This window comes from Melanotaenia boesemani, chromosome 20 (genome assembly GCF_017639745.1).
Source record: "Melanotaenia boesemani isolate fMelBoe1 chromosome 20, fMelBoe1.pri, whole genome shotgun sequence".
Taxonomy (NCBI): Eukaryota; Metazoa; Chordata; class Actinopteri; order Atheriniformes; family Melanotaeniidae; genus Melanotaenia; species Melanotaenia boesemani.
This window is the reverse complement of record NC_055701.1, coordinates 17,105,738-17,133,068: the sequence shown is the minus strand read 5'-3', so window position 1 is coordinate 17,133,068 and position 27,331 is coordinate 17,105,738. Positions and strand designations below refer to the sequence as shown.

At 40.5% G+C, this 27,331-nt stretch overlaps 1 protein-coding gene across 3 annotated transcripts in view; it reads right to left on the bottom strand.

The window, feature by feature from the left end:
- Positions 1–17,369, bottom strand: part of si:ch1073-358c10.1 (peptide methionine sulfoxide reductase MsrA) — a 43,885-nt gene extending 26,516 nt beyond the window's left edge. For all 3 annotated transcript variants that reach the window (XM_041972503.1, XM_041972504.1, XM_041972502.1), the window contains exons 1-4: positions 17,177–17,369; positions 11,014–11,082; positions 10,724–10,843; positions 6,840–6,944 (exon numbers count right to left, since the gene is read on the bottom strand). In XM_041972503.1, the coding sequence (XP_041828437.1) occupies positions 6,840–6,944; positions 10,724–10,843; positions 11,014–11,082; positions 17,177–17,345 (463 nt within the window). In that variant the 5' untranslated portion in view covers positions 17,346–17,369. The remainder of the gene's footprint in view (positions 1–6,839; positions 6,945–10,723; positions 10,844–11,013; positions 11,083–17,176) is intronic.
- Positions 17,370–27,331: the final 9,962 nt, after the last annotated feature.

Here is a 27,331-nt window from a genome sequence, read left to right as displayed (position 1 = left end):
ATCTCTCAGAAATGGCAATGTAGATAGCACCATATTCTACTTTCACTGTTATTTTGTGTAGGCTGAAAACTATTAATCGTTGCATCTATATGCATCTTAGAATCAAGAACTTTATACATCTCTAACTTAAATGTTCGTTCCTTCCTTTCCTGTATACAAAACAACTGGCCTGACTGCAGCTTAGCTTTTCGCAACCCATTTTTACACAACTCTTTATTCATTAACAACTACAAAAGTTGAGATTAGCCTCAGCTCTTCATTGCTTTATGTACTTCTTCCCTTGTCTGGCTTCTTCTGCATTTAAGGAGCACAGTTAACACTGGAATTGATTTAAAACAAGAAAAGATTACAAATGAGGTAAAAAGAGAGAAGAAAAATAATGATTTTATTACAGCGAAGAAAGAATAACAAACTTTCAACAGTCGAGCTATTGTCAGTGTCTATAATTAAGAACTGTTTCTACATAATTGGTGACTTTTCGTATGCTTCTGAGCATGAACGAAAAACATCTGAAGTCAATTCAGAGTTATTGCACTTGGCAGTGCATACCAATTAGAGTGAAGCAGAGTAGGCACTAATGAACTATCTAATGTACTTTCTTTTTTCTTCTTCTTATACCCCCCACCCCTCCCCCACTTCCGGACTCCATTTTTTTGCACTTGAATCTAAGTCTAGAGAAAGCTTTAACTCTGCCCTGTGTACTTGCCAAAATCAACAGATGAAACACACATATTTGCTGTTGATGGAGTTGTCAATTTGACTTTTTTTCATTAAGAAAGAAAACAAAATATGAAGTATAATGCCTGATAAGTACAGTGTTCGCTGTGTGTGCGATAGTACGCAGGCTTGTGCCGTGCCCTGCGGTCCCATTACGGCTGTGTGCGTGCCAGCAGATCTCTCTCCTCCTCTCCTCTCTCAGCTGCTATTTTTGCCCTGTTCTTATGTAAGCTGCTCCTGATGCGCTGGAGACAGAGGCAGAGTACGGAGTTGGGATGGTGAGAGCATCCCCAGTGGACACGCATGCGCTCGCCTGCACACCCATACACATGTACTGTGTACACTTGTATGCATATACACAGGGAAACGAAGTGATGCTCTGCTGGCTGTCAGATGGTGACACAACACATAAGGAGGTAATCTTAAATCAGAATTGCACTGCGAGGCTGTGTGCACATGACACATCATGTAGTCTACCACAATCACGCCGATTATCTATTAGTGAGACTGCATGTGTGAGCAGACAACAGTGGATAGTGTTCAGACCTGATTCTGCAGAGTTAATGTGCAAGATCAGCTTTAGTTTCTCTTTTATTTACACTATACTAGAACAGTGATCTCTAACGTGATCATTTCATGGATCTGGGCACACTCTCAGAGCACTGGGACTCTGGCCCTTAGCTGTTTATTTTTAGCTGCTTCTAAATCTAACGAGTAGAGCTTGCCCTACAGTTGTACACAAATCAGTTCGGATGAGATCATGAGTTGGGTTCTTTAAATTATATCAGTCTACATTGGACAGTATTCAGCTCAGCAGTTTCAGTAAATGATGCAAACACATTTTTTTCAAAACCATTGATCGATCTCACAACAAACACATCTGGGATCCTGGAATATGTTTTACATATTACAGAACAACTTAAAGATTAAGTTAAAAATATGTTATTCAGCTGTTCACTGCTCCTAAGTTAAAAGCAACTGTAATGTTATAACATACTCGAAGTGTACAACTCTACTTCCTAGAGTCAGCTTGTTCATAATAAATATATGAAGAGATTTGACATACTGCTTTTTTAACTAGCAAATATACACTTTAACACTCATTTGACAAGACAACATGGCTTTATTTTATGTATATGAGTTATTATTTTGCAAAACACTGAGGCTAAAACTACATTCACACAGAGACAAAACAGGTTATGCTTTAAAAAAGTTTTCCATGGCGATGAAATTGTTTAAAGAAATGTGTTTGTTCACACAAAGCGACTGAAAACGCTGTAGTATATATACCAGGCAAAAAAACAGAAATTAAGACATGGAGCATGTGCCTAAACTCTTGTGATGTAAACAAGCATATGCAGACTAAGATGGCAGAAAATCAAGCTTAAAAGGAGACATTTGTGTGGATTTTTCTCTAAAAGCCATATGATGCTCAGTAGCTTCTACAACACGAATGCAAGACTGTAATCCTCCTTTGTTGAAGCTGTTGGCGGGGTTTGTGCATGTGGGTTAAGGGAGAGGTGGGGCTATGGTGTCATCTGTTCAGGAAAGATGCATTTAGATTGTAAACACGCAAACAAAATAATAGCATTTTAAAATGTATCTGCTTTGGAACCCAGTTTAAAAGAAATTAGCACTTTTGGGCTCCCAAAAAAGCTGGTTCCATGTGGACGAAATGTTAAAATGATAGAAAACTTAGGCAGATACAGCTAAATTTGTGTCTATGTGGACATGGCCTGGGTCATGCAATACAGGACCTTTTGCAGATGGGCATACATACAGCAATGTTTTCAGTGGTTTTGTGAGGACAACCACATTGATTAAAACAGTTCCATCTTAAAGGAAAACTTTTAAAAAACTAAATCAGCTACCATCGCTGTGTGGATATAGCCCCAGCATAGAAAATTAGCATTTTCGGTTGCCCAGAACGCTGGTTCCATGAGGACAAAATGTCTAAACAACAAAAATTTTAAGTAGATACACCTAAACCCATTTTTTTGTGGACATAGCCTGAGAATGTCTGCTGTTAAAGCTCAAGCAAGCATGAAATGCTTTTGATTTTGAAAGTCTTTGTTTTTGGTCTCCTCTTCCTGTCTTTGCTTCCTTGTTTTTTTTACTTTAAAACACTATTTCAGTCCAGTTCATATACATCATAATTTTTATTTTAAAGCAAATTTAAAAAAAAAATAAAATAAAATATTACACGCTACTCTTTAAGTTACAAGTCAACAGTTTTACAAACATAAGCCTTCTTAAATAAAAGTTAGAAAATGTGGCACTTCAGCACAACCAAATGGACAGGCGGAGCTAAACCCCCCACATTGTGCTCACACGTGCCGCAATCTCCATAAATTAAGGACGCCACCATGTGTGAGGGTGTAATAACTGACACCTGGTAATGAGCACGCCATCATCAGCCAACCACATGCGAGAAACAAGGTCGTATTAGAAGTGTGGGGGTGGTTGAGGCCACAGGTCAGAGGTCAAGGTCTCCTCCTGGTGGGAGGAGGGTAAGGGGGATGCTTTAGATGGCAGGGGCACCCCTAACAGTGAGGGATGAAGTGACACAGGGGAATATGGGGGTACCCCAACAGGGAATTGGCGTGTGTCGCAGCCAGCTGGGGTTAAGATATTATATAAAGGAATATTCATGCTCATTTCAGCCATCACAATGTAACTGCCACTAGATGGAAGACAGCTTGATTGATGTCGATTTTGTGATCTGACCCTAAAAATGCTAAATGTGAGGTATTGTGATAAGAAATGTTAGTGTCCTATATCCTAAGCTGCAAAAATATTTATTCACACAGAAGTCTAAGCAGCAACAACACATCACATTTTATGTTTCTTTTTACTGTGTGACTCCACCAACACTTACCAACAAGGGTTAGTGCGCACGTACGTGCAGACGTTATCAAATGAGGACAGCTGTGTCGGCCATTTTAGCTGTGCATTTGTGTTTTTGTGTCTATCGGCATACGCCTGTGATGCCTGTTCACTGACGCAGCATCAGCAGCCCACACCATAAATACTGCATGGCCTCAAAAAAGAAAGAAAAAAAAAAAAACGAGCATGAAGAGAGTGAGGGAAAGGGAAGCAAAGGAGAGGGAAAGAGATGAGGAGGAAACAATAAGAAGGGGGGAAAAGCCTTGGTTGTTAGGATGAAAGGCAGCTCGGCTCAAGGGGGTGGGGGGGTGGGGAGTTAGAGGAAGAGACAGGAGAGCGTTGAAGATGGGAGAGGGGGAGGGAGGAGAGAGTGACTAAGAGATAAAAGAGTGGATGTGAGTGTGTTTGTGTGATGATGAGCGGATGGCCTGAGGGAGCGGCCGACTCAGTGTGCTGCTCTGCGGATGTACTGACGGGCTCCAGGCCGTTTGCTCACTCACTTGCCCCTCCACTCTGTTCTCTGCAAAGAGGACAAGGGTGGTGGAGGATTGGGGGGGGGGGCAGGTGAAATAGTTGAGGTGGGGGAGACTGGGAAAGAATGTGCAATCTGAGAGAGCAAAGAACTAAAAAAGATAGAAAGAAATAAAGAACAGTAAAAAAGAAAAGGTGACTTTAATGTTTGAATATGAAAGACATTTTACTCGAGAGATATGGTGACTACCGGGGTAAAAAAGCAAAAAAGTGACAAGTTGGCACAGTAAAAAGGTGGCCACATAAGATGTTCCATCCCTAACAGGGGGTGACGGGAACAACTAGGCCTACAGGCCTCTGCAAAAATATGATATTTCCTTTGAGCAGCTGTGTGCACCCTCTGCTTGCATAGTGTAGATGTGATATAATCATTCATACTGCAAATTAAATAAAGATGTAAAAACATTATGTGCACTTGTAAATTGTATTAAGTCAAAATCACTGCGTACTGAAAAAGTGAGTTTAAGTGACCAGAGTGTGAAAGAACAAACAGTACAAGATGTGATTGTATTTCCAAATTGAACGTTTGAGATCAAATAATTTTTCCAAACATGATGATGCAACACAGCTGCTGTGACCCTCTGACACATAGAAGCCACTTTGTTTGTGTTTGAGCCTTTTGCATGCTCTTGAGTGAAGGTATGCTACTGCAGAGTTGACTTAACTTATGATATGGAAGCGTGTTGAATTGGGGGGGGTGGGGGTGGGGGTGGGGGGGTTTATGCAACATCCCAGGGAAGCCAACAGATTGAGACTAGTGTTGCTGAATATGGAAAGAGGGCACACAGCAAAGGCTGCTGGGAGTTTCTGATTGGCTGCTAATGTTGCTATCCAGGCCGGGATTGGCTGAGCTGACGCAGCCCGACATCACGTTGTCGGGACTAAACCCTTTTGAACTGAGGCAAAGCAGGGAGGCACAGATATCAAAACACATACGCGCACATTCACGTACATGGGCATGCACAGACTTATAGATGTGCACACTCACATATATAAGCATTACAAGGAAGTATTACATGAAACCCTAAATAGACCTGCGACACAAAGTATTAAATGAATCTGGAGTCTGTGTTGATGCATGTCAAGAAACAAAAAATCATAGTGCTCCTGGGCTTGACTCCGTGCTCATCTTCAGTTAATCTGTGAAGTTAAAGGGGAAAAGAGTGAACTTACTTAATTTCTCCATTCTCTTTTAAGCCCGGCTCTAAGGTGGACAGAATAAATTGGAGCTTAAGCATGCGTGAAGGCACAGCCAACGGGCCCCTTTCCACCACTCCACGCTACATTTGTCAAATCAGAAGAATTTCTGCTATGTGTGAACCCCAAATCTGAGAGGAGAGAAACGGCGAGGAATTACATTGAAGTCATGCAAAAGGAGGTACACTCCTGGACAAATTTTATATATATATATATATATATATATATATGTATGTATATTTGAGTTTGTGATTATTTCAGAATATGTCTCCTAGTTTTAAATGTGACAAAAAAAGCAGGGCTGCATGCTATTAATAAAAGATGGGATGAGACAAGGCGGTGAGCCAGGGGAAATGTATGACTACTCTTTTGGCCTCACTGCCTCTGTCCTGTGGCATGTCGGCTCAACTTTGCTTGCGCCTTTACCCTCGACAACAGCGAGCAGTGCATGAATCTCTCCTGACCAGGAGGATGTGATTCTCAGATTAACTTAAAAAGTCTCATCTTCCCCTGCCTCCTTTCTTTAGCAAACCTCCAACTGAACAGTTCGCCAGTCTGCTCATGCATGCATTTATACTAGCAGCGGTGAAAAGTGGAAAACATGGCTGATATTTTGGTGTATTTAGGTCACACAGATGCTATCATAATAGATGCAAAAGGGATGACAGGACTGGCACGGCCAGCATCGCCGAATGTGGCTTGCGTGTTTGTTTTAAGGCTGAAGGTTGGTCCTATGAATCTTTGATCCAACTCTTTCCAACTTGTCATGCCCCTCCCTGCATTCAATCTGAGTGAGCAAAGTACCACTTTGCCTGTCCTTTCCCTCTCACACATACATGCACACGTACCCTCCATGTGTCCTCCTGATGCATTAATGTTCTTACATCACCTCCTCCAGTGAGCACGGAAAACAAGAGAGCAACAGACTTGAAGAGATGGAGAGATGGGTTTTGGGGGATGGGCTTTTGTGGATTCTCTGTGTGTGTATGTGGGTGGCAAATATGCGGCATGCTTTATAGAGTGGTGTAGAAATATGCATCAAAAGCCAAACATTTGAATTAATTAGGTGAAGAGGTACGCCACTGCAACCAAGTTTGTGAAAATGTCGTGGCTTCCTCTGACAGACAATTTCAAGGGACTGAAGTATGATAAAATGAAAAATCCACAGACATCATTCAACCTAGAAAAATCAAGTTTAATATTATGTTAACTGAATGGCAAAACGATGGTTTATTTTAAATAAAGTACATGCTGTGCACATGCTCAGAGACTTTCTCACAATTGGGGCTTAAACATACACTACGCTGGTGTGTCCCTCCATGGATGACTGGATCTCAGACACATTAACACTGTCTGGCGTTGACTTAAACCCATGAGACCTCCCCCACCACAATACGCACACAGGCACATCCCTGGGCATCATCCTTCTGCTCTAATAAACTTTGTGCCCCTTGGGATGGGTCTTATTTGAGGGCGACTTTGGGGTTTGTGTGCAAGTGCGCTGCTACCTTGTGTGGGATCGTGGTTCTCCCAAAAGCGTTTGAGCAGCTCTTCAAGGCGGATCTCTTGAGGAGAGAAGACAATCCTCACCACTTCGGTGTGGCCTGTCAGACCTGAAAGTAAAGGACAAATATGCATAAATAAAAATGAAGTGGCTTTGATCTAACATTTTCCTCATTTCACTTTGTTAATGAACACTCAACATAACTGTTTAATACAGAAATTATAGCAACTGCCTGTTGAAAACTGCAAAGGAGGAAAAAGGAAAAGCATGTCTGCATGCTGCATGTACGTGTCAATGAGTTCATGTGCCACAGGTAGAAGGGATTGTGGTTCAGTCCACTGTGAGCTACGTTATTGCTCATGGCATTATCAGGGAGAAAGTGACAGAGAGAGGTGCAGACAGAGAGAGAGAGAAAAAAAGGCACAGAAGAGGCTGAAGCTTATGGGTAAGTTATCCAAAAGCTCACAGACATTCATTTCTGTCTCCAACTGCCAGGACCCCAAACCTTCATCGAACCGCCTGCAGGCATTCTCAAGCTGCTCAGAAACATGCCGTCATGTGAAAAATAAAGTATTCCCTCTTTCAGGTCTGAAGGTTCATGTGTCAGGACATAATAATAAAAAATGCATCTGTTTCTTGCCAGTCTAAAAATTTGGTAAATGCAACCTGAGATTAAACTAAAATAAATGGAATATAATGTTGTGTTGTCATTTATTAAACAGTAAAAAAAAAAAAAGTGTTTTCTGAAAAAAAAGCAGCTATGTGTTGCTGATTAAATACAACTGATAAATGGATCCTCAAGAAGTAAGAGCACCTTTATAAAAGCAGATGGAAGAAGTTTGTTGTTTCTGGAGCATTTGGGTGTGTTATCAAAATGTCAAGAAATGAAAAAAATCAGTAATGATTTTAGAGGAGTAATAATTCTGCTCCTCAATCTAGGAAGGGTTTTAAGAAAAAATATGATTCAATATTTCTGCAGTGAGAAGGATTTTTTAGCAGTAGACAACATTCAAGTTGTTAATTTAGGAGTAGACATCCCAGCAAGTTCACCTCAAGTTCAGACTGTGCATGAAAGTAAAAAAAAAAAGATGGTTTGTTTGGAAGGTCTGTAAGGAGAAAGTCCTTTATCTAAAGAGAACATAGGACAGCAAAGTTACATCTGAACAAACCAGAAGACACATGGAACAATGCCCTTTGGCCAGATTATACCAAAGTAAAGATGAATGATGATAATGCACAGCAGCATGTTTGGAGAAACCAAACAGTTTATCAGCACAAACACCTTATAACAAACTATCAAGCATGGTGGTGGAGTGATGATTATTTGGGCTTGTTTTGTCATTGAGATTAAGTCATTACAGTCCACATATTCAAGTCATAATCCTGGAAAAAAATGACAAACTTAATTGCCTCTTTGCTCATTTGCATACATTTAGATTTATCTACATTTAGATTTTTTTTATTTCAACCAATAATTGAAATTTAAAAGTGACTTGATGCATAAAAGGAATATCTCATGCTAAATACATGTGTAGGACTTCAGCTATTTAAACAGTTGTTGTCCAAATCAAGAAGAGATAACTTTTCAGTTGTTTTGGCCTCTGACTAGAACAGTTCACATCTGTTTTATACTAAAATGGTGATATACAATCATACATTTTTCTGTAGCAGAGACAAAACTCAAAGGACTGTGTTTACATTGAGATCCTCAAAGACCAGGGTGAGATGTAGGCTCGGGGTCCAGGTGCAGAGAAATCAACAAGGCTAGCAGAAAGCAGAAAATTCAGTTGGAGCAAAAGTCACTGTCAAGACCTCCTGGAAAAAAAAGTGACTTTGTGCCCTGATTTACAGAGCTTGTACCATATAACGGGGGTGAAAGGCTGAGAAGTAACAAAGATCAGCACCACTAAAGCTGCTAGAAATTCAATGTTTTTGCTGAAGGACCATTCAGTATGGTGAACAGCCTTCTGGGTGCTCACAGCTTCACAAATCAACATACTATCCTGTTGCCCTTTTATGGTCTGATTTTCCCCTACTGATCAAAACAGGAATGAGTGATGCAGCACTGGACACCAATTAAAATGCTTAAAATCACCTTTAGTAACACTCTCCTAACCAGCAACAGTCACAACTGTTGTCTCTAGAGCTTTTACTCTTGTGTTAAGAGGTTTTGATATTCATGCATTGGCTCTGGAGCTCTGCCATTGCAGAAGAGTCAAGACCATTTACATGAATTTTAACTGGTTTCTGATATTTCTTAGTTCTGATGTTACTGGGGTGCAAAGTTAAAACATTAAAAGGCACAAATATCATTTTTGCTTCAGTAACATACATCTAACAAAACCCTTTTTGCTGCAAATAGAGCTCACAGCATGAAGTGCTCTTTTTCACAGTGCATGAAAGTAAGTGAAGTTAACATATTCAGTAATGTGTAAGACTGACTCTCCATCTACTGTTTAAACCAAAAAGTCAGCTGTCCACTTATCACTATGAGAAACTTGGAGCAAAGTGCTTTGAAATCTGGTCTAAGGTTAAAACAGTTGAAAGCTGGAGCTGAACACATCACTGTTTCAAGTCCAGACTGTGTTTGTGCTGTTAATTAGATGAGCTAAAATATGCTGATTGATTATAACATCAACTTCTCTTCTCTCTCAGCTGTCTGTACACATCTGTCCTCAAGACAAATTTGACTGCATCTCAACCTCTCCTGTTTCGGTATGTCAAACCATCCACCTATCTGCCTGTCCTTCTATCCTTCCCCTGTCTCTTCTGACAGTTCCATCATACTCCTCCTTCTGTCTGTCTATCTGTCCGTCCTGCCTCGGCTGTGTTGACAGCTCCTCGGTCTCATGCCGTCGCAGTGTTCTGCTCCGTCATGGCCACTGGAGCGACGCCTGCACTCCCTCAGCCGATGGACAGGTAACCATTCTTTCTCACACCTTTGTTCTATTTTTTTCTGAAATTTTATTTCCCCTCAAAAGTTTATTTGACCCATTCCCTCACTTGCTGCAGCACTCAGACTCAGTTTTTCTGTCATCCGTTTCCATCTCTGTCTTCTTCCACAGCCGAGCATCTTGTTGCTGGGGAGCTGATGAAAAAAACAGGAACTGAGACACTACTGACAGAAATGATGCTTTGGGATCGGCTGCTCACAAAATTTGCCAGAAGAACCCAAAGCGTCATTCCCCTCCTCTCCATGCGCGCCCATGCACCTTGACTCCTGAAACGATGTGCCCACAAAAAAAAATGGAGAAACCCCAAACTAACAGCTCATGACTCCTAGAACACAAGAGAGCAGAGCACAGCCAGACTTCTTCACTTGAATTATACATAAACTCTCTACATAAAACTATTTGATTGCTGTGATGAGGAAAATGAAAAGAGACAAGTAGCCAAACATCTTCAACATTTTTGACAGCAAACAGACAGAATCAGTACTTGTGCTTAAAGCATCATCTTTGCCAAATCACATTCTCTGGGAAAGAATCCCATTTATGACGCTTCATACACATTAACCTCTGTTGGTAAAAACGCCGCAGTACAGCACAGTACAGAGCCCAATCCTTACAAGTAGGTCATGTGTGTGTGTGTGTGTGTATGTGTGTGTGTTGGGGGGGGGGGGGGGGGGGGGTGCAGCCCATCTGGAGCAGTGCATTCTGAGTAGTTGACTGCAGATGAAGGGAAAAAGCAAGAGGATGAGAGAGCTGCACTTGGAAAAAAAAAATTCTGTATCTTTATCTTTATCCTTCGCATTTTTGGTTTCCTTAACCTTAACTCATCAAACTGGCATTTGCTCTGCCAACCCAGTTCCCTTGCTCAAAGGGAAGTCGTTCATATGAATCAAAGTGTGGGAGGTTTAGACACATAAAAAAGTGCAAAGAGCAGTACCTGAGCAGACCTCATGGTAAGTGGGGTTGGGTGTAAAACCGCCAGCGTAGCCCACCTGTGTGGAGAAGACTCCTGGAAGCCGCCAGAAAAGTCTCTCAGCTCCCCAGAAACAGCCCATTCCTGGATATTCGCACACAAACGCATGCACAGTCAGGGCTTTTGTATTTGGTGTGAAACCAACATTTCATAACATGTCACAAACACTCCAAACATGTTAACAGAGGATCTTGTATTTGGTTATTCCTGATTTCTTTTTTTTTTTTATTAAAGCAGTGACTGTGTCATCTTACCAAACATGATGGTCTCCATGCCTTCTGGAAAAGGCTCCACAGTGGGATTCCCACTGACTGCATGCTTGTCTGTGAGGGGAAACAGAGAGGAAATATGCTGTCAGATCATAACACTACGACACAATGATACAAATGACAGTGTGCAAGTAAAGAGACCCATTAGTAGCTTCAAGTCGGCCTCATAGATCCTCACTTTGTTACAGGTTGACCCAGGCTGGCGGATCAGAGCCAGAGGCCTCCGTGCAGGGAGACATTTAAGAGATTACACAGCTTTGATTGCCATTCTGACTCTCCCTGCTGTCTCCACCTGAATACACACCATTAAACATACTGAAGCAGCTATATCTGGATCTCTGTCTTACTCCAATGTATGGTAAATGTATTTAATGTTCAGCCTGCCCCCACAGGGTGTCCGCAGAGCTACAAAACCTCAGGGGCATGCAACCGTATAACCTCATGCACAGGGGTGGACTTACAAGTAGATGTGATGCAGTCCGATACTTCATCATGTTAAAAATACCCAATAAGTAAAACAAACTGGAGTGCTGAGAGGTGCCACTCCACTGCCAACTGCACTGCATGGAATTAGAGCACTAAAAAGGAAGTGTATGTGTGTGTATGTGTGTGTAGCCCACAGATGTGTCAGGAGGATTAGGGTTTAAGAAGACTGAGGTGACTTAGCGCACAAATCTCCACTAAGCAAGACTGGTTTGTACTGCAACCACTAATATTAGCCTACAGATAAACGGGCCACAGGCTGCACCAAAAGCTTAGGCATATACCAATAATGGATGCTCTCTGGAAGTTTAATGTGTGATTCCTCACTGGCAGCAGAAAGATGTGTGTGACAATGACCTGAATACAAACAATCACTAATCTGATACAAACATAATAGTTTATTTCCTAGACAGGCCTGGGATGATCCTTAACTGTGACAAAAGGCCAAAGGCCAGCAGATACCTGCAGTTTATTTTAGACTTAAAGAGATTACCATAAAGCCAGACTGCACACATGCACTGAAAAGAAACTGTTTGGCCATGCTGGGGCCCTAAAGATAAAGTTCTTTGAAGAATAAAAGGAGCAAAAAAAAAAAAAAAAAAAACACTGCAACACTTGAGCTGATAATACCCGTTTGTGTGTAAAGGCATTTATTTGATATCTTACAAAACTGTTTGGTTTTTATGTGCAGTAACAGATTGCAGAGGAATAAAGGACTGAAATGTCACAGAGGCCTGGCTGCCCTCAGGCAGTCGCTTCCTGCCCTCCTGTTGTGCCACAGTTCTGTCTTTTAGCAGCAGGTTGTTTGGCACTGCCAGGTCATGTTTACGAGCACAGTCAGCTCTAATCAAACGACATCCGTGTCAGTGACTGTGCTTGATGCATTTTCTGACTTAAAGTGGTACGAGGAGAGAGGAAATCTTCATCCTTCTTTTGTATACTTATATTGTCTCTATCCTCCGCTCACTCTCGCCCTCCTATCCTGTTTCTGGCCACTGTAATAAAAGGTACTGAAGTTGCCAAATGACTGTGAGAGGGAAAATGAGAGAGTGAGAGGGACACAAGTGTGAGATAAAGGAGGAGGAGGAGGAAAAGAAGTGGGAGGAGGGGAGATCAGGCTGCCAAAACAATGAAATGAGTAAATAGCCAGTGAGAAGCAACAGATGAGGGTACCAGGGAAGCACTGAAGGATTCTTTTGGCTCTCATAGCGCCATGCCTTTAGGCACTATATAAAAAGACTAAACACTTCAACCAAGACAGAACACTGAGAAAACAAACACACAAGTAAGTAAACAAACACAAGAGAAGAGGTAAAAACCAAGTTAGCCAAGAACCTGTCGACACAACATTGTCCAAAGAAGCCAAACCGAGCCAACCCCCCACCCTCTCGTCTCACTCGCTCTCCATCTTCACTTCACACTCTTTCTCACACCACCTTCCCATCATCCCTCACTTTCCTTTTGCAAACACGTGCACGGCTGTGTGCATGCACACGTAAACACAATCTGCCACACAATCGTTTGCGACTCAACCTCTGTAGTGGGTTTGTGTCCCATGGAGAGCCTGGCAGAGGTCCAGACTGTGCCAGGCTAGCTCTTTTCACTATGCCTAGTCCAGCACCCTCACCTCCCCCTTCACCAGACCAGCACCCACACCCCGTTTTGCCAGACCTACCCCATCTTACACACACAGGCAATGAGAAAGAACTGGCTGAATACCCTCACTACGCTGCCTCACTACGCCAGCAAAAGAAAGAATAGAGGACGACAGAAAACAAGCAGGGAGGGTGACTGACTGAGCTCACAAAAGACGGAAACAGGCTGAATTTGGGGAAGGATTCATGAAAGGATCTTTTTTCCAACTTGGATGAGATATGGGCGTCATTTCTTTTGTATGCTTTTGTTTTCAAGGATATCTGGAAAAAGCAATTCACACTATACAACACGTCAGGACTGAAGCGAAAACACTTCGGTTATCTTTTGTTGCTTTTATCATATCAGTTGTAGGAGGCTGGACCAGAACCAAAACATCAGACCGGAGCCCCTTCCATTTTGGTTGAACCAAGGTTACCACCTGTCAAGGGGCGCAACAATCTATCTGTTGATTAGCGGATAATAACGCACAGTTTGACTGATTTCGGTGGGTTTTTAGTCTTTGTTACCCTCCAGTTCTGCTTGTGGTCCTGTGTTTCTCACCCGTAAAACTGAAGTCCAAGAGCTGCAGCCTCCACACACAGAGACACGGGAGAGGTACTATCCCTGGATGCCAAAATTGGCGATAGAAGGTCGATTTCCAGGCTGCTCTGTTTATTTCCTTCCAAAAATCCTCTCTTTCCCTCTCTCTTCCCCTTCCCTCCCTCTTGCTGTTCCTCTTTCTAGCTTCACACAGGTTGGCAGGGAGTCAGGCACGAGTCGGTGTCGGAGGCTGATGCTTTATACTGGTGCCAACTACCCTCTGCTGTACGGGAGGATGGGTAGGGGGAAAAAAGAGTGGGGCAAAAGGGAGGGGTAAATAAGGGGCAAGAATGGGGGGATGGGATCCATTTTTAAAAGAGGTAAGAGGTAAGTAAAGAAAACTGCCACTGTTGCCTTTAGATGGCCAAGACAATTAAAAGTCAAACATTTAAAGTTGTCCCCGTCCAGAGTGGGAAAATTGCCCAGACTTCCAAGCCAGTCATTAAGTCCAGGTATCCTAGCAATGGAAGCAGTTGCTATGGAGAACACTAACTACAACAGTATCACCTCTATTATCTCCTTCCAATAAGATGGAGGCACACCATGTTAAGGCCTCCTCAAAAACCTTTCAAGCAAGTTTGTTTGTTGAAAAACACCCAACAGACCAGCAAGCAAGTCTAATTTTTAATTATATACTTAATAAAATAAATCAAATAAATGGAAGCAAACCCATTTGCTTTCCAGTTTGTGTGACAAGGAACATAGGTGCAAAGAGGCACTGGACAAAATGCATGGTACACGTTTTAGGGGTTACAGCTAAATCATCTTTCTTGCTTTAGAAAGTTCTTACTTCAGTGAAATGACCCAGAAGTATCTAATTAGCAGCTCTAACAAAAGCTCCTTACAATCTCTAAATACTGCGTAAATGAGCTTCAGAGCCTTCCTTCTTATCTTGGTTAAGATACACTTGTTCCTCCTTTACAAAGGAAGTTAATGCTCTCCCACAATTCCTTGCAGCAGCAACATTAAACACAACACATCAGAGTTCATGTGTGAACAGATCAGAATATTAACATAACACAGAAATCTGAACTTCAACATGAAGCAATGACAGACATATTCAGACTTAAAAATATATACGACAACACACATCAGTTTCAACTCAACGTCCTGGTGTTCATCTTTGCTTGTTGCATTTTTTTCTCATCTCCATCTGATTTCTCTGTTACTTCTTTTCTAAATCTCATAGTGTTCTCCATCAAGATCAATGAAAAGTGTTCAGGACAAAAAGGAATCCTAGCACACAGTCATTGGGCCAACAAGCAAACATCAGAGTTCAGGTTACGTTCCTGTGCTGTGGTACCAGTTGTAACTAGTGAGCAACAGCGCTATGCATGTGCAAATCCTTCTTGGTTATTTATCTCATGTTTGTATACGATATTTACACCTTTCTCATTTCTTCATTCCTCTACAAACTCTTTGAAAAGCTTAAAAGCAAGGGCATATGGAGCGATAACAGACAAAAAGCAGAAATAATGTCAGGAATATATCTTCGCCATGAACCTGTTTTAAAGAGTTACAACAAAGCCTGTAACAGAGATTGATTTTGGTCAGCTGACCTCCCCCATCCTGTTTAGAAGAAATATTGGCAATCTATCCAGCACTGACTCAAAATAATAGCTACTGTGCCCCTACCATGTAGCAATCTGCCACTGGATCATTCTCGCCAAGGTCACAGAGTACATCACACAGACTGGAGTGAGGGAGGGAACGCAGGACAACGGGATGTCTGAACAAGAAATAAAGAGTTTCCTTAAAGGGGGTGGAGAGCTACAGGCAACTTTCAAAATTGTGTGTGTGTGCACTCATATGCACACAAGGCCAGGACAGCACAGGACATTTGTGGGGACTGTCCCTGCAATCCATAAATTGTTCATGGTTACAGGCCAACACCGACAAACCCTCTCTATATCTAAACTACCCCCTCTTCTCCCCCACGGTGAAAGGGGAGGAACAGATTTCTGCCATGCCGGGTCTCCGAGCTGCTTCAACAGACGGAGAAGGAACTTAAGATGGGGCGGAGCCTTCATGCGCATAATGCCCAGATGGACGCTGCGGCACCGCTTCCTCCCATCCACTTACACCCAGCTCCCATAATGCACTTTGTTCATCCTACAAACTAAGAAGGTGATGAGAGGGAGCACCTGGGTTCATATTGCATCATTTTCTGATTTGTGGCAGGCTGGCTTTCTTGTCTCACAACTGATGAACCAAAGGACAGAAGAGGGAAACATTTGAGTGTTACATAGTAAGAATTAGAAAAAGAAAAAAATAGAATTATCTAAAGCACTGTACTTTCCATAAATGCAATTAACACAGTTGAGATTTTGAACCATCCATATTTAATCAACAACTATTTAACAGATACACCACATATCCTAGCAGGCTTTTGCTGCCACTACAGGTTTTGTGGAGGACTCAAAGATTTCATTACTGTCCAAAAATTAAATCACAAACAATTAAAAAAAAAAAAAAAAAAAAAAGATAATACAGCAAATCTTAGCACAAATACTCCCAAAAGTTAAGTATGCTTGATTAAACCATGAACAAAACTCAAACAGATAACAGCTGATAGTAAAGCTCTTCAAAGCTGTACTATGTGCATGTGTACTTAATACACATTTTCCTGACATTTTCAGTTTCTATCATATCTCTATAAAGCCTCGAAAGAAAGTGTTGTACACTATCCGTTGCCCTGTCTGACCCTTTTTTATAAAGAGCCTTATAATAAAGTACACTGCTCTTTACAAATGTTAGTAATGCTGGACTGTCTTTTGACTCAGTATGAAATAAAGTCTATGATGTATTGTCAATCAGCACCTGACACGTCTGGAGTCATCTGACACCCTGTGTTGTGTCAATAAGATGTCAAGGACTCAAGTTTAAAAAAAGAAGAAGAAAAACCAAACATTCACCCCTAGACAGGTATTGTCCTTTATTTCAGTTCTCCAGAGACTCAGTGTCCTAATGAGTATGAACTGGGACTGTACACACACACATTTATATTATTACATTTATATTATTATTTTAACATAAAATTAGTGTAAGAAATAAGAAATGTCGCTGTCAAGTCTGTTTTATTTTAAAAGAGTAAAACAAAAGCCACAGATGTGTTTTCAGTGGCTGCTGACACTCAAGTCTTCTTTTCTCATATTTATTTGAATCCTTTGAATTTTGTGACCGCAAGGAATTATGGGACATCCTTTCACAAAAAGGTTCTCCAGCGTTTCTTGCCATAAAGGAGATACTATATGATGCTATAAAGTTAATTTCTTCAGCCTTTAATTTCGAACAGCTTTTATGTTGGCTGTCGCTTAGCTACTTCCGAGGTATATTCGGTTAGGAACTTTTCTGAGAGAAAAACTTATGTGACCGGACCCTTCCCATGATGCCCACGCGTTGTGCGACCTAGCCACACAGTGTTATTTACCTGCCACGATAATTTTCTCCTCCCTTCCTCTTAGAGCTCTCTCTCTGCTCGGCAGCTGAGTCTTATCTGTCATTATATCAGCGACAGCGAGCGACACATAAACTAGAAGCAGCCATACGATGTGTATTTGTGCCTTGGGAAACAACTGAGCCTTCCGGGATGCCTCCATTGCGTCGCTATACGTGGTTCAGCGAGGACGGCACAACATGGGAGGGGTGGAGACGTTGACCAAAAAAAAAAAAAAAAAGAAATCCATTAATATGAATATTCATGGAGCGTGGGCAACGTCGTGCACTGCATATTAACTAGTCAAGGGGTTAATATGACTTTGGCACAAATGCCTGCAGAGCACCGTGTGCGGGAACGAAATTAAATTTAAATAAATATCCACTGCATTCAGCATGCAAATGAGCACTCGACAATTATCAGCTTCCATTCTGTGGGAGGCGCTTCTGGTGGACCAGGTTGGAATATGGATGTATAGATGGTTAAGTGCCTCTGTGGCTTTCGTTTTACATTAAGGGATGCATGGTGGGGGTTAACGTGAATGAGTAACAGCTTGGAGAGCCAACTGTTAATATCCTATAAACCGGCTAGTCCTACATTTTGTATGCTGTATTAAAAGGAAATACCAGTAATTTACCCTTATGGCATAACTCCTACAAAACCAATCCCTCACACAGGTGCAAGTGTCATTCTTGTGGAGTGAAGTATTTAGGCACCAGATATCATACAGACCAACTCTACAATGTTTGGATTTGCAGAAATGTAAAAAAAGCACTTTAAACTCTTCCAGCAAGTCTTCATTTGCATGACAACTGTGCAACAAACACTAAAGCTGAATATGATTTCAGTATGACTAGAAATACAAAGGAACACAACAGCAGAACAGAAAAGACTGGTCAATTGGTTTTTAAAAATAATTTGGATTGTTTATTTTGATTCAAGAATTTAATATCCCTCTTGATATAAATCACATATACAGCAGTTACATGTTAGGACTGTGAAGTCCTCTTATAAGAGAGAAAATGGACCTAGTTGGGAGAAAATTAATATGCCAAGGGACTACAAGCTGGGCGGATTGCACATCCAGATCCAGACTCATTTTCTTGCACAAAGTAAGTTTCTGGGCTGAGTGGATTTGCTTTGCATGAGTGAAAAAGTTAGTAATATAGGGGATCTCATGAACATTTCTGAGACTTCTATGAACAAAACCAGCTAATTAACAAGCCAATTTTTAGCCAAAATCTGATCCCTTGCTGAATGCAACTATTTCTTGGCTCATTTGTTAAAGTAAACCAATTATAAAACTTCTAAAATCATCCAGCTTCTGTATGTATTAATTGTACCGTAGTCATAGACTATGGGTTTTAATGCTCAATGGATTTTTTTTTTTTTTTTAATCAAATATAGGAGCACTGAGGGAGAATTTAAGAGGTGAATCTTTGGATGTGTGCCTACAAAGGTAAGCAAGGTTGATACAGAGGATCCTTTTATTCAAATACAGCTTCAGTGCCAGTAAAATCCTTACAATATGATATACAACCAAAGTAATGGTGCCCACATCACCAGAAATTCCACAGAAGTCAACATTATATTCATAAATGTCATGAAATGATAGTTAACATTTGCTGTTTCAGTTTTTTATTATGTAAACACACATACAAACAAAATCTTATTAAGTTTATTTTATTTCATTTTATTTTAACACCGTTTTAATTGTTTGGTTAAGGCAATAAAACCACCTGGTTAGCTTTTGGCATCAAACACCATTGGGTTGTGTAGCTTTGTAAAAATTGTAAATAACTTGCCATGACACATTGTGGAACATATATAGATTTAAGACTTAGACTAAATAAAGTATTTTGAGACTAATAAAATAAATAATTTGTTGGAGAATAAGGGTGTTTAGCAGTAAAAATGCAAGTATGAGATTATTGTAATAAATGATGCACTTTTAATTAATTTCATACTCTTTTTTTACTCTGCCTGTACATTTTCTGTCCAATTTGTTAAATCAACTTATCAAATAAAGTTAAATAACAGAAAAAGTCACCTCATCATAGGCCTGTGCTAATCAAGATGCAAATTCTGACTTTCAGGCCAAGTGTGGGGATAGTAATGACAAGGATTATTTACATGAACTGAAAACATTCCTGAGTATGGCCTGTGCCAGACAAGAGGAGCAGAAAAAGAATTCAGGTCATTGTTTCCACATCGTGAAAGCCAGAATAACATCACACCCTGCCACAATCCTCCTTTCCTCCCTCTCTTCCTCTTTCTCACTCTCTTATCTGCCTGGGAAATGAAGCTCAATCACCTGCGGAGGAGCCAAGGGCGGCACAGGGGACTTTGCAATGCAAATGCCAGGTAATTACCCGAAAGCTGGGAGAGTGGAAGCACACAGATGAAAATGGAGCACGAAGAGTGTGAGAACGTGAGGGAAACGGAGCCATTGAAAAAGATGAACCGAATGTTTGGTTCACATGCCTGTTGATGCAGGATGACTGGGGTGTTGCCGGGAGAGGGGTGACCACAGGGGTGGACTTAAACTACTATGCAGAGGGAACACACTGTGTGTTGATTTCCTCCTTGTGAGTGTATGTGCATCAAAACGTTTGTTTTCCTTTCACAAATCAATACATGCAGTGTTTTCCGCTGTCTGCTGTATATTGTAAGGGTGAAAAGATCTTGTTTTAATTTAGAGGAGCATCTATAGTGAGTGCAGGAGTTTCTGCAGGAGTGGATTTGTTTGTCCTTGGCTGCTTTTGTGCACATAGGCTTCTGTATTTAAAAGAATGTGTCTATGCTCTCTTACTGGCTCTTCTGTATACATCTGTGCATGTTGTCGGCGGCTTCATATATTTGTGTGCATGTAGTTCATGTGTTGTAGCAGAGGATTTAGTGAGCATGCCAGCTTGCAGCTGTTTGTCAGTGAGTGAGAGCAACGAGATGTGCAGATGTGAGTATCAAAGAGATTATGAAATGACCTGGAATTAAACACTGCAGCAGATTTTAACTGGTTATCACTCCATGTTGCACACTCTGTTTGACTGGGACATGGCTGGAAAGCTCTGTTTGACTGGGACATGGCTGGAAAGCTGTGTCACATAGCTGGTGTAGACAGAACAGAGCAATTTTATTTAATATGCTTACTTGTAATTCAATACAGGACTCAAGCACTTGTTTGTTTGTGTATTTGTGAAGATATCACCAAGCAATGGTGTGACTCAAGCAGTTTGCACCTCAACTAAATAGATGGCTCTGATTAACATCTGAACAGAAATGGAGCCAGCCAACCAGAAACTGTTTTGGCGATTTAGTGTAATTGTGGGTTTGCTAAAATCTCACTTCGGCTAATTAGAATAATAAATCATGCCGCCTCGTTGTTTTCAAAGGACCCTCCATCGCCTTGCCAAAGCAGGTGGGATTGTGGGATGGTGTGAAAAAACAAAGGGTTTGATTGCTCTGCTGAAGCTATAGGCAGTTAAAAGCAACGTGATGCTCTCCGGGGATTCATATTCAGGAGTAAGCCATATCAGCTCACAGACCAGAGTGGGAAAAGTGAACTTGAGAAATTTTGATTCATATGCCAGGCCATGCTTGACTTCACTTGACATAAATCAGTTGGCTCATTGGGAAATGGAGAGAAGATGGGGGTTTGTTTGAATCACTTGAAATGCTGAGAGACTACTGCATGCCCCCCCCCGACCCCCCCAAATTTACAGTAAATACACATTGCACATACTATAGGTTGGCTTACTATAAAAGGTGACCATGCCTTGAATCATCTTCACTTTCTAAATCTCTTTTACTTCAGAGAACTGCTGTGACATACAAATTGAGTCGCAGTAACATCAGTTGCATTCCTGATAAACTTGCAGATGACTGTCTCAATTAGTTTGTTTTGTTAATGCCAGAAGACAGTAACAAATGTACATCAGTTTCTCAGAGACTGCAGTGACGTCCTCAAATGTCCATTTGTGTCACAGATCAGTTGATTGTCAAGAATTTTCTCCGTCAGTATCTATTGATTGACAACAGATAGTAGGTAGAAGTAGTTTAAGACTTTAAAGGGAAGCTGAAAAAACCAAGAACAAACAGTAGGACAGTATTACTGCTTTTTTAATCGTGAATTGTCACCAAGACATGACAGTAAAATGCTGTCAAGTGCATTCGGTCAGTTTTGAGAACTTTCCACACTGAAGAAGGAGGTGCATTTCTGTCTCAGGCTTGTTTAAAAGCTACTACACAATGCATGTACTCATTTTTGTGTGTGTTCTTCTCACTTGAGAGTCACCAAGTCTGTGTACTGTATTGATTTGTCTGTGTCGCTCAAGAGATAATCTGCCAATTAGCAGTCCACTTTAGACTCATGTAGAACATCGCTTTATTGAGAGGTTTGCATTTGTTATGTCAGTGGTTCAAATAATTACATTTATTTTTTTCAGTTGATTCTAAAACATTTGTAGTTGAGTTTAAACAAAGAGTGCTCTTCTCACTAAGTATTACACTGATTGTGCAGACCTCCAATTTTCTTTTCAAGATATTCTAACAAATTTTTTTAATTTGCCTATCAGTAAAAGTGACATAGTCATTTTGGAGCACAAAAGACAGACAGGTGGAACAAAAGAAGTAACCACACCCCTGCATTTATCATAAAATTTAAACACTGACATTCAGATGAGGTGTCAGTTAATTAGTGACACCTCAAACGTCTTGGGTCTGGTGATTTCTTTGCTACTTAAAAGGGCATTCTCATCCTCATCATGTTTTTTAGGGAAAAATGTTTCTGAGTTTAAAGAAGTATTTCTTACTATCTTCAAATAATAATGTGGTTTGGTGCTGCTTCACTGTAAAATGACAGGACACTCACTGATCTATGAATTCTTAATAAAAGAGGATGTGAAGTCATCTGTATGAGAGCTCAAATTTTAAACTGAAAGTTACAACGATCCACCGGATGGAAAGAAATGCTGAGTCAGAGCATAGGTATGAGCCATCCCTAAATGTTGCGCTGGGGTGTAAAGTTAATGTGATAAAACCATAAAACAACTTGCAATGCAGGAATTTTCCATTGAAGAAGGGTAAGCATAAGTTGGTAGACAATTACATAAAATACCTGCATCACTACTAAAGTGGACAACTATAACCTTTGAGGGCAAGAGTATATTTACTTTTTCCAAAGAGAAAGTTCACAACAATTCATTTAAAAAAATGAATCTAACAGATTTTGTGGTGGATATGATGTCCTACATGCATCCTTGTAAGGATTTATTTCAACAGACAAAAATCAGATAAAAATAATAACAGGCCAAATTTATAGTAATTTCTCTTTCCACGTTTTTGTTCCTTTTCACATTAGTTCTTTCTTATTTACTTCCATAAATTTAATGTCACTCAGCTGATGACTGGCAGTTATAAAGAGGTACAGGGAAAGGGATAGAAAATAGATAAAAACAGAGAAAGCAAAGGGGTGATTTGAGTGAGCTGAGCGCTGCTTTATAATGCCAGTCCACTTCCTCTCCCTCTCACTCCAGTCATGCTAAGAGCGGCTGGGCTAAGCTACTCTTGCCCTACATACAGCCTAAACAGCAGATTACTGACTGTCCCTCTAATCCCATGCACCAGGGCATGTGCCACTGTCACCATGCGCCAACAACCCAATCACCCTGCAGCCACCGTCAAAGCCCCCCTGCTGTGTAACCCCCCGCCTCCAATCACATCATCTTCTCTGTTTCTGTATGTGGTCAGTCATTTAGGATTTTTGGGTTTTAGTTTTATCCAAATAAAGCCTGCTGCAAGCAATGATATCAAAAACCTTATTCCATTTGCTTCTCCCTCCTTGTCTCTTACCTAGCAACACCGCCCCCACCCCCCCCACTTCTCTTCCAGTTTTAACTTCCCTCATGACCACCTGGCATCGGATAGCTTCCTTCAGTCCCTCATCCTCACCTAAACCACCAGACCTGAGATTAGGGTTAATCTGGACCTTGTGTCATCCTGTATCTATCCACCACCCCCACAGCCCCATTCTTTCCTCCCTACCTCCCTCCCTCCTCTTTACCAAAGAGGCTTTGGTTCAAAATCCTTTATTGTGAACCCCCACTCCCTTTGCAGTGTCTTTCTGTCTGCTGCTGCCAACTGCAACTTTTCCTCTCGTACCACATCCTCAGCCAATCCTTGAACAGATACTGGTAGAACCTGTCCCCAAGCTATGCTGGGTAAGAGATGCAAGCAAAGGATTTTTTCCCATTGTCTCTCCCTTCAGAATACATTTGGAATTAGGCAAGAATTGTCAAGTTTTGCAAATGCACAGTGCTAAGAGTGAAACGCTTGATCGGATGAATGTGCATACAAGCATATAATAACACATAACTATACGTAGAAAGTGTGCTCATTGGGTGAAGAATTTCTGTGTGTCTGTGTGTGTATGTGCATATGTTTATATCTGATTGAGAATACTTTCAATTCAATATGTACAAATTAGATATGAAGCTACAGAATTTATCCTCCTGTCCTCATCATCCAACTTCTCTGTACATTCAGCCAGCCATGCTCCTCTAAGCCTGAGGATAGAGTGAAGGTATGAAGGCCCGAGTTGGATGAGGAGACCCTACAATAGAGGGGAGAGCAAAGATGCGTAAAGAAAGAAGACAAAAAGGAGGAAATATACAAAGCGCTAATGCCCCTTTCCATTTTTTTCTTTGTCTGTGGAAATAAATGGCAAATTCTCCCTCAAGCAAAGTCTCCTGTCTTTGGTTGAAAGGCCAAGAAAAAGCATTTGGCTGACAGATACTGCTAGAAAAGGAGAGTGAGAGGTAGGGAAGCAGCGACAGATGTAGGCCAGTGAGGAAGGATAAAGAGACATAATGTTAAGGGAATGTAAAAGACTCTTGAGCATAAGAACCTGCATGAATAGAATGTTTTAATGATAAAACAGCATGAATGATACACTGAAATGATCAAAAGATGCTAAGCTTATAACGTTAATGTCAAATTCTTTGTGTAATCATAATCAGTCAATTTGCTGAGCACTATTTAATTTATTCTGATTACACACTGTGTTCATTTATTTAAAAACGTGAGTACATGCTATAGCATTTACAGGGATTATTCGTGTGATTTAAAGCAACTAGACATGTTCAAAAACACACAAATATGAAGTGAACTTTATTGTATTATTGTTTTAAAAGCATTCTTTCATACAAAGATGAGATGCTAAAGGTTTTTGGGAACATGGAGTCCCAGTTACACAAAGAGGGTGATTAAAAAAAGAGGAAACATGCTGAGAGAAGGAAAAAGTCAGATAGCAACGGGAGAAACGAAGAATGTTCTAAGTGATTGTGCAAGAGTGCAAATGTCCACAGAGAGCATGGAGAAGAGAGCAGCCAATGTATTAAATGGATGTAAATTAATTGCTGTCATGTGGATTCTGATCCCGATAAATCAGGGTCAGTGTGGTCTCTGGTGTCATCCCTCCATGGCTGGGGAAAGGCAGGACGGAGCCTTGATCTGATACACTGAGACACACACTGACACACTCATATATATCTATGCGAAGCCACAAAAACTCACACAGGCGGTGATTTGAATGTCTCAAAGTGTGGAATAGATATATAAACATAAAACAATTACTTATGCAAGAGAAGACCCTTAAACTATTTGAAAAGTTTGAATCAAATAAACGCTAAACGGTTTAATGCAAATAAAAACATTACAATAATTGTGTTAACAAAAGTTTAAGAATATAATAAAGATGCTGAAACACTCCAAACACATGCAAGTGAAGAATTTGCCAATGTGATATTTTGGATTCTGAGTCTTTTGCTGAAATCTTCTTTAACACAAAGAACTTTTCAAAAAGGCCCCTCAAGTCAAAACAGAATACTGGATGCCAACTAGTGCAGCCCTAACTGGGTTATAAATGCTATGTGGTTCAATGAATTAGCAATGCTTATTACTGAAAATTACCACTGTGCTTTCTGCTTAGCTAGGCTGCAAAATTGATTTACCTTATTTCCTCAGTCTGTGACCATCACAAAGACATCCTGTTATTATGAGGGCTCTGAGAATTATTGTATGTGTTAATCAGAAAATACGTGAACCGTGTATTTTAATTACAAATCATACAAGGGCAATTTAAAAAAAAACAAAACAAAAAGCTCATAATGTGTTGCCCACACATTTAAAGAAGCTGCAAAACTGCAACAACACTGAATCATAATTTATGAATTTAAAAAAAAGGAGAAAAATAATGGGAAAGAAATCTGTCCGATGCTGATGTGAACATTGCCATATTCTTAAATGCAATTTACAATACACTATGCCCACATTGTATACTGTTCACTGTGTTTTCTTTGATACTGTATGCCCCAAAGCAAATCATTCATGTTCAAACAATAATATCTGAACACGAGCGAAATGGTGCAAAATAGGAAGTAGGTCACATCGCAATTTATTTGACAAAAAGGGATGGGGGTGGGGAACTGGGGCATGGTGTATGCAGAGGCAGCAGCAGAAGCGAAGGTTTTTGGGACCACAGATCAGTGTGAGGATGAGTGTGTGTGTGTGTAACTAGACTTACAAACAGCTAAAATTCATTAAATTGACTAATGTGGAACTAAAAAAAAGGCTTTATGCCGACAATCATGTAAACTGTTTTTCCAGCAATTTAACAGATATCACAAACACCACAACAAATAAAGCGCTCTTTCTTATCAGCTTTGCCAGTGAAACTGACACTGATATTGAAGTATTGGACCATATTAGCTCAACTGCCACAGAGAATGTCCACAACAGTGATCGGTAATCAGTGAACCACCCTTACCTCTGATACAACTCCACACATACACACACAGATCAGCTGTGTGGATTACTATTAATATTTACGGACTAAATACTCAAAAATCCTCTGACCTCCTATAGGTAGCTACAGGTATTCCCCAGCATAAACACCCACACTCATAAGCTCTCCAGCTTTTCTTTTCCAGTCATCATTGAACACCACATCTCCATTACTTGTAAGTGCATGTAGGCCACATACCTCTTCCCTCCTGGTTTACAGTGTTAAATGTTACAACTTATCAAGTAAGACACTTGAGAACAATGAAGATGTCTTTCCTTGTAATAGACCTCCAGGCCAGAATTCTGTGTAATTGCTAATAACAGTAGTGATCACATTTATTTTAGTAAATTTAAACAAGATTTTTTCTGTTAAATGCAATGCAGTGATTATATTATATCTGTGACCTGACAATTTAAAGACAATTAAAACATTATGTCTCTTCTGATACAAACATAAAAGGCGACTATTGGAAAAAATGAATACTGGATTTATATTGATCATTTTCTCCTGCATGAAGGAGAAAATCTAATTTGATATACTATGCAATAAATACTGCTGCAGCATTGTAATTTTAAACTTCTGCAACTAAAGCCAAGACACAAAAAGGAAAAAAAATGGTTGTATTAGAGAAAATATTAAATATAATTAAAACATTTTAAATAATTATAACATGCCTTTAAAAATTAAAATAAATCGAATATGTTATAAACTATGTGTATATTATATACCTATACATATTTATTTCTATTTATACCCCCATACACACCACATACACTTCTAACAAATCAGTCAATGACATATCAGGTTTATGCGCCACTATTTGCATTTTTAAAGACCATGCACTGTACATACTCTCCACAATCTGCACAGACTGCGCTGAGGACCTATAAAGCCACATTAACACATGAGAGAGGCTCTGGAGCACCAGTCTTTTCTAATGACTCGATAATCCGACCCAAATGCTGCCTGTTTGCTAATCTCTCCATCAGATTACTAAACTAGGGATGAGCACTGCCTATTTGTCCCTGCCCGTCTCTCTGTCTGTCTGTCTCTTCTGGCCTGTCTCTTTTCATAATCGCCTTCTTTTTTCTCTTTGTTTCTCTGTATGATAAAAATTCTTTGCTCGCCTCTCTCTGATCTTCGTAGCTGCCTGCTAGTAGGGTTGCACGCCTGTTCGCCTGCTTTCATCCCCTCATGCACAAGCTTTTGAAAATAAGGGTGAGGTGTTAGGATGTTAAAATGCAGCAAGATATCTTTCGACGATTATGCCAAAATACATGAGGCCAAACAACACATACGTATATATA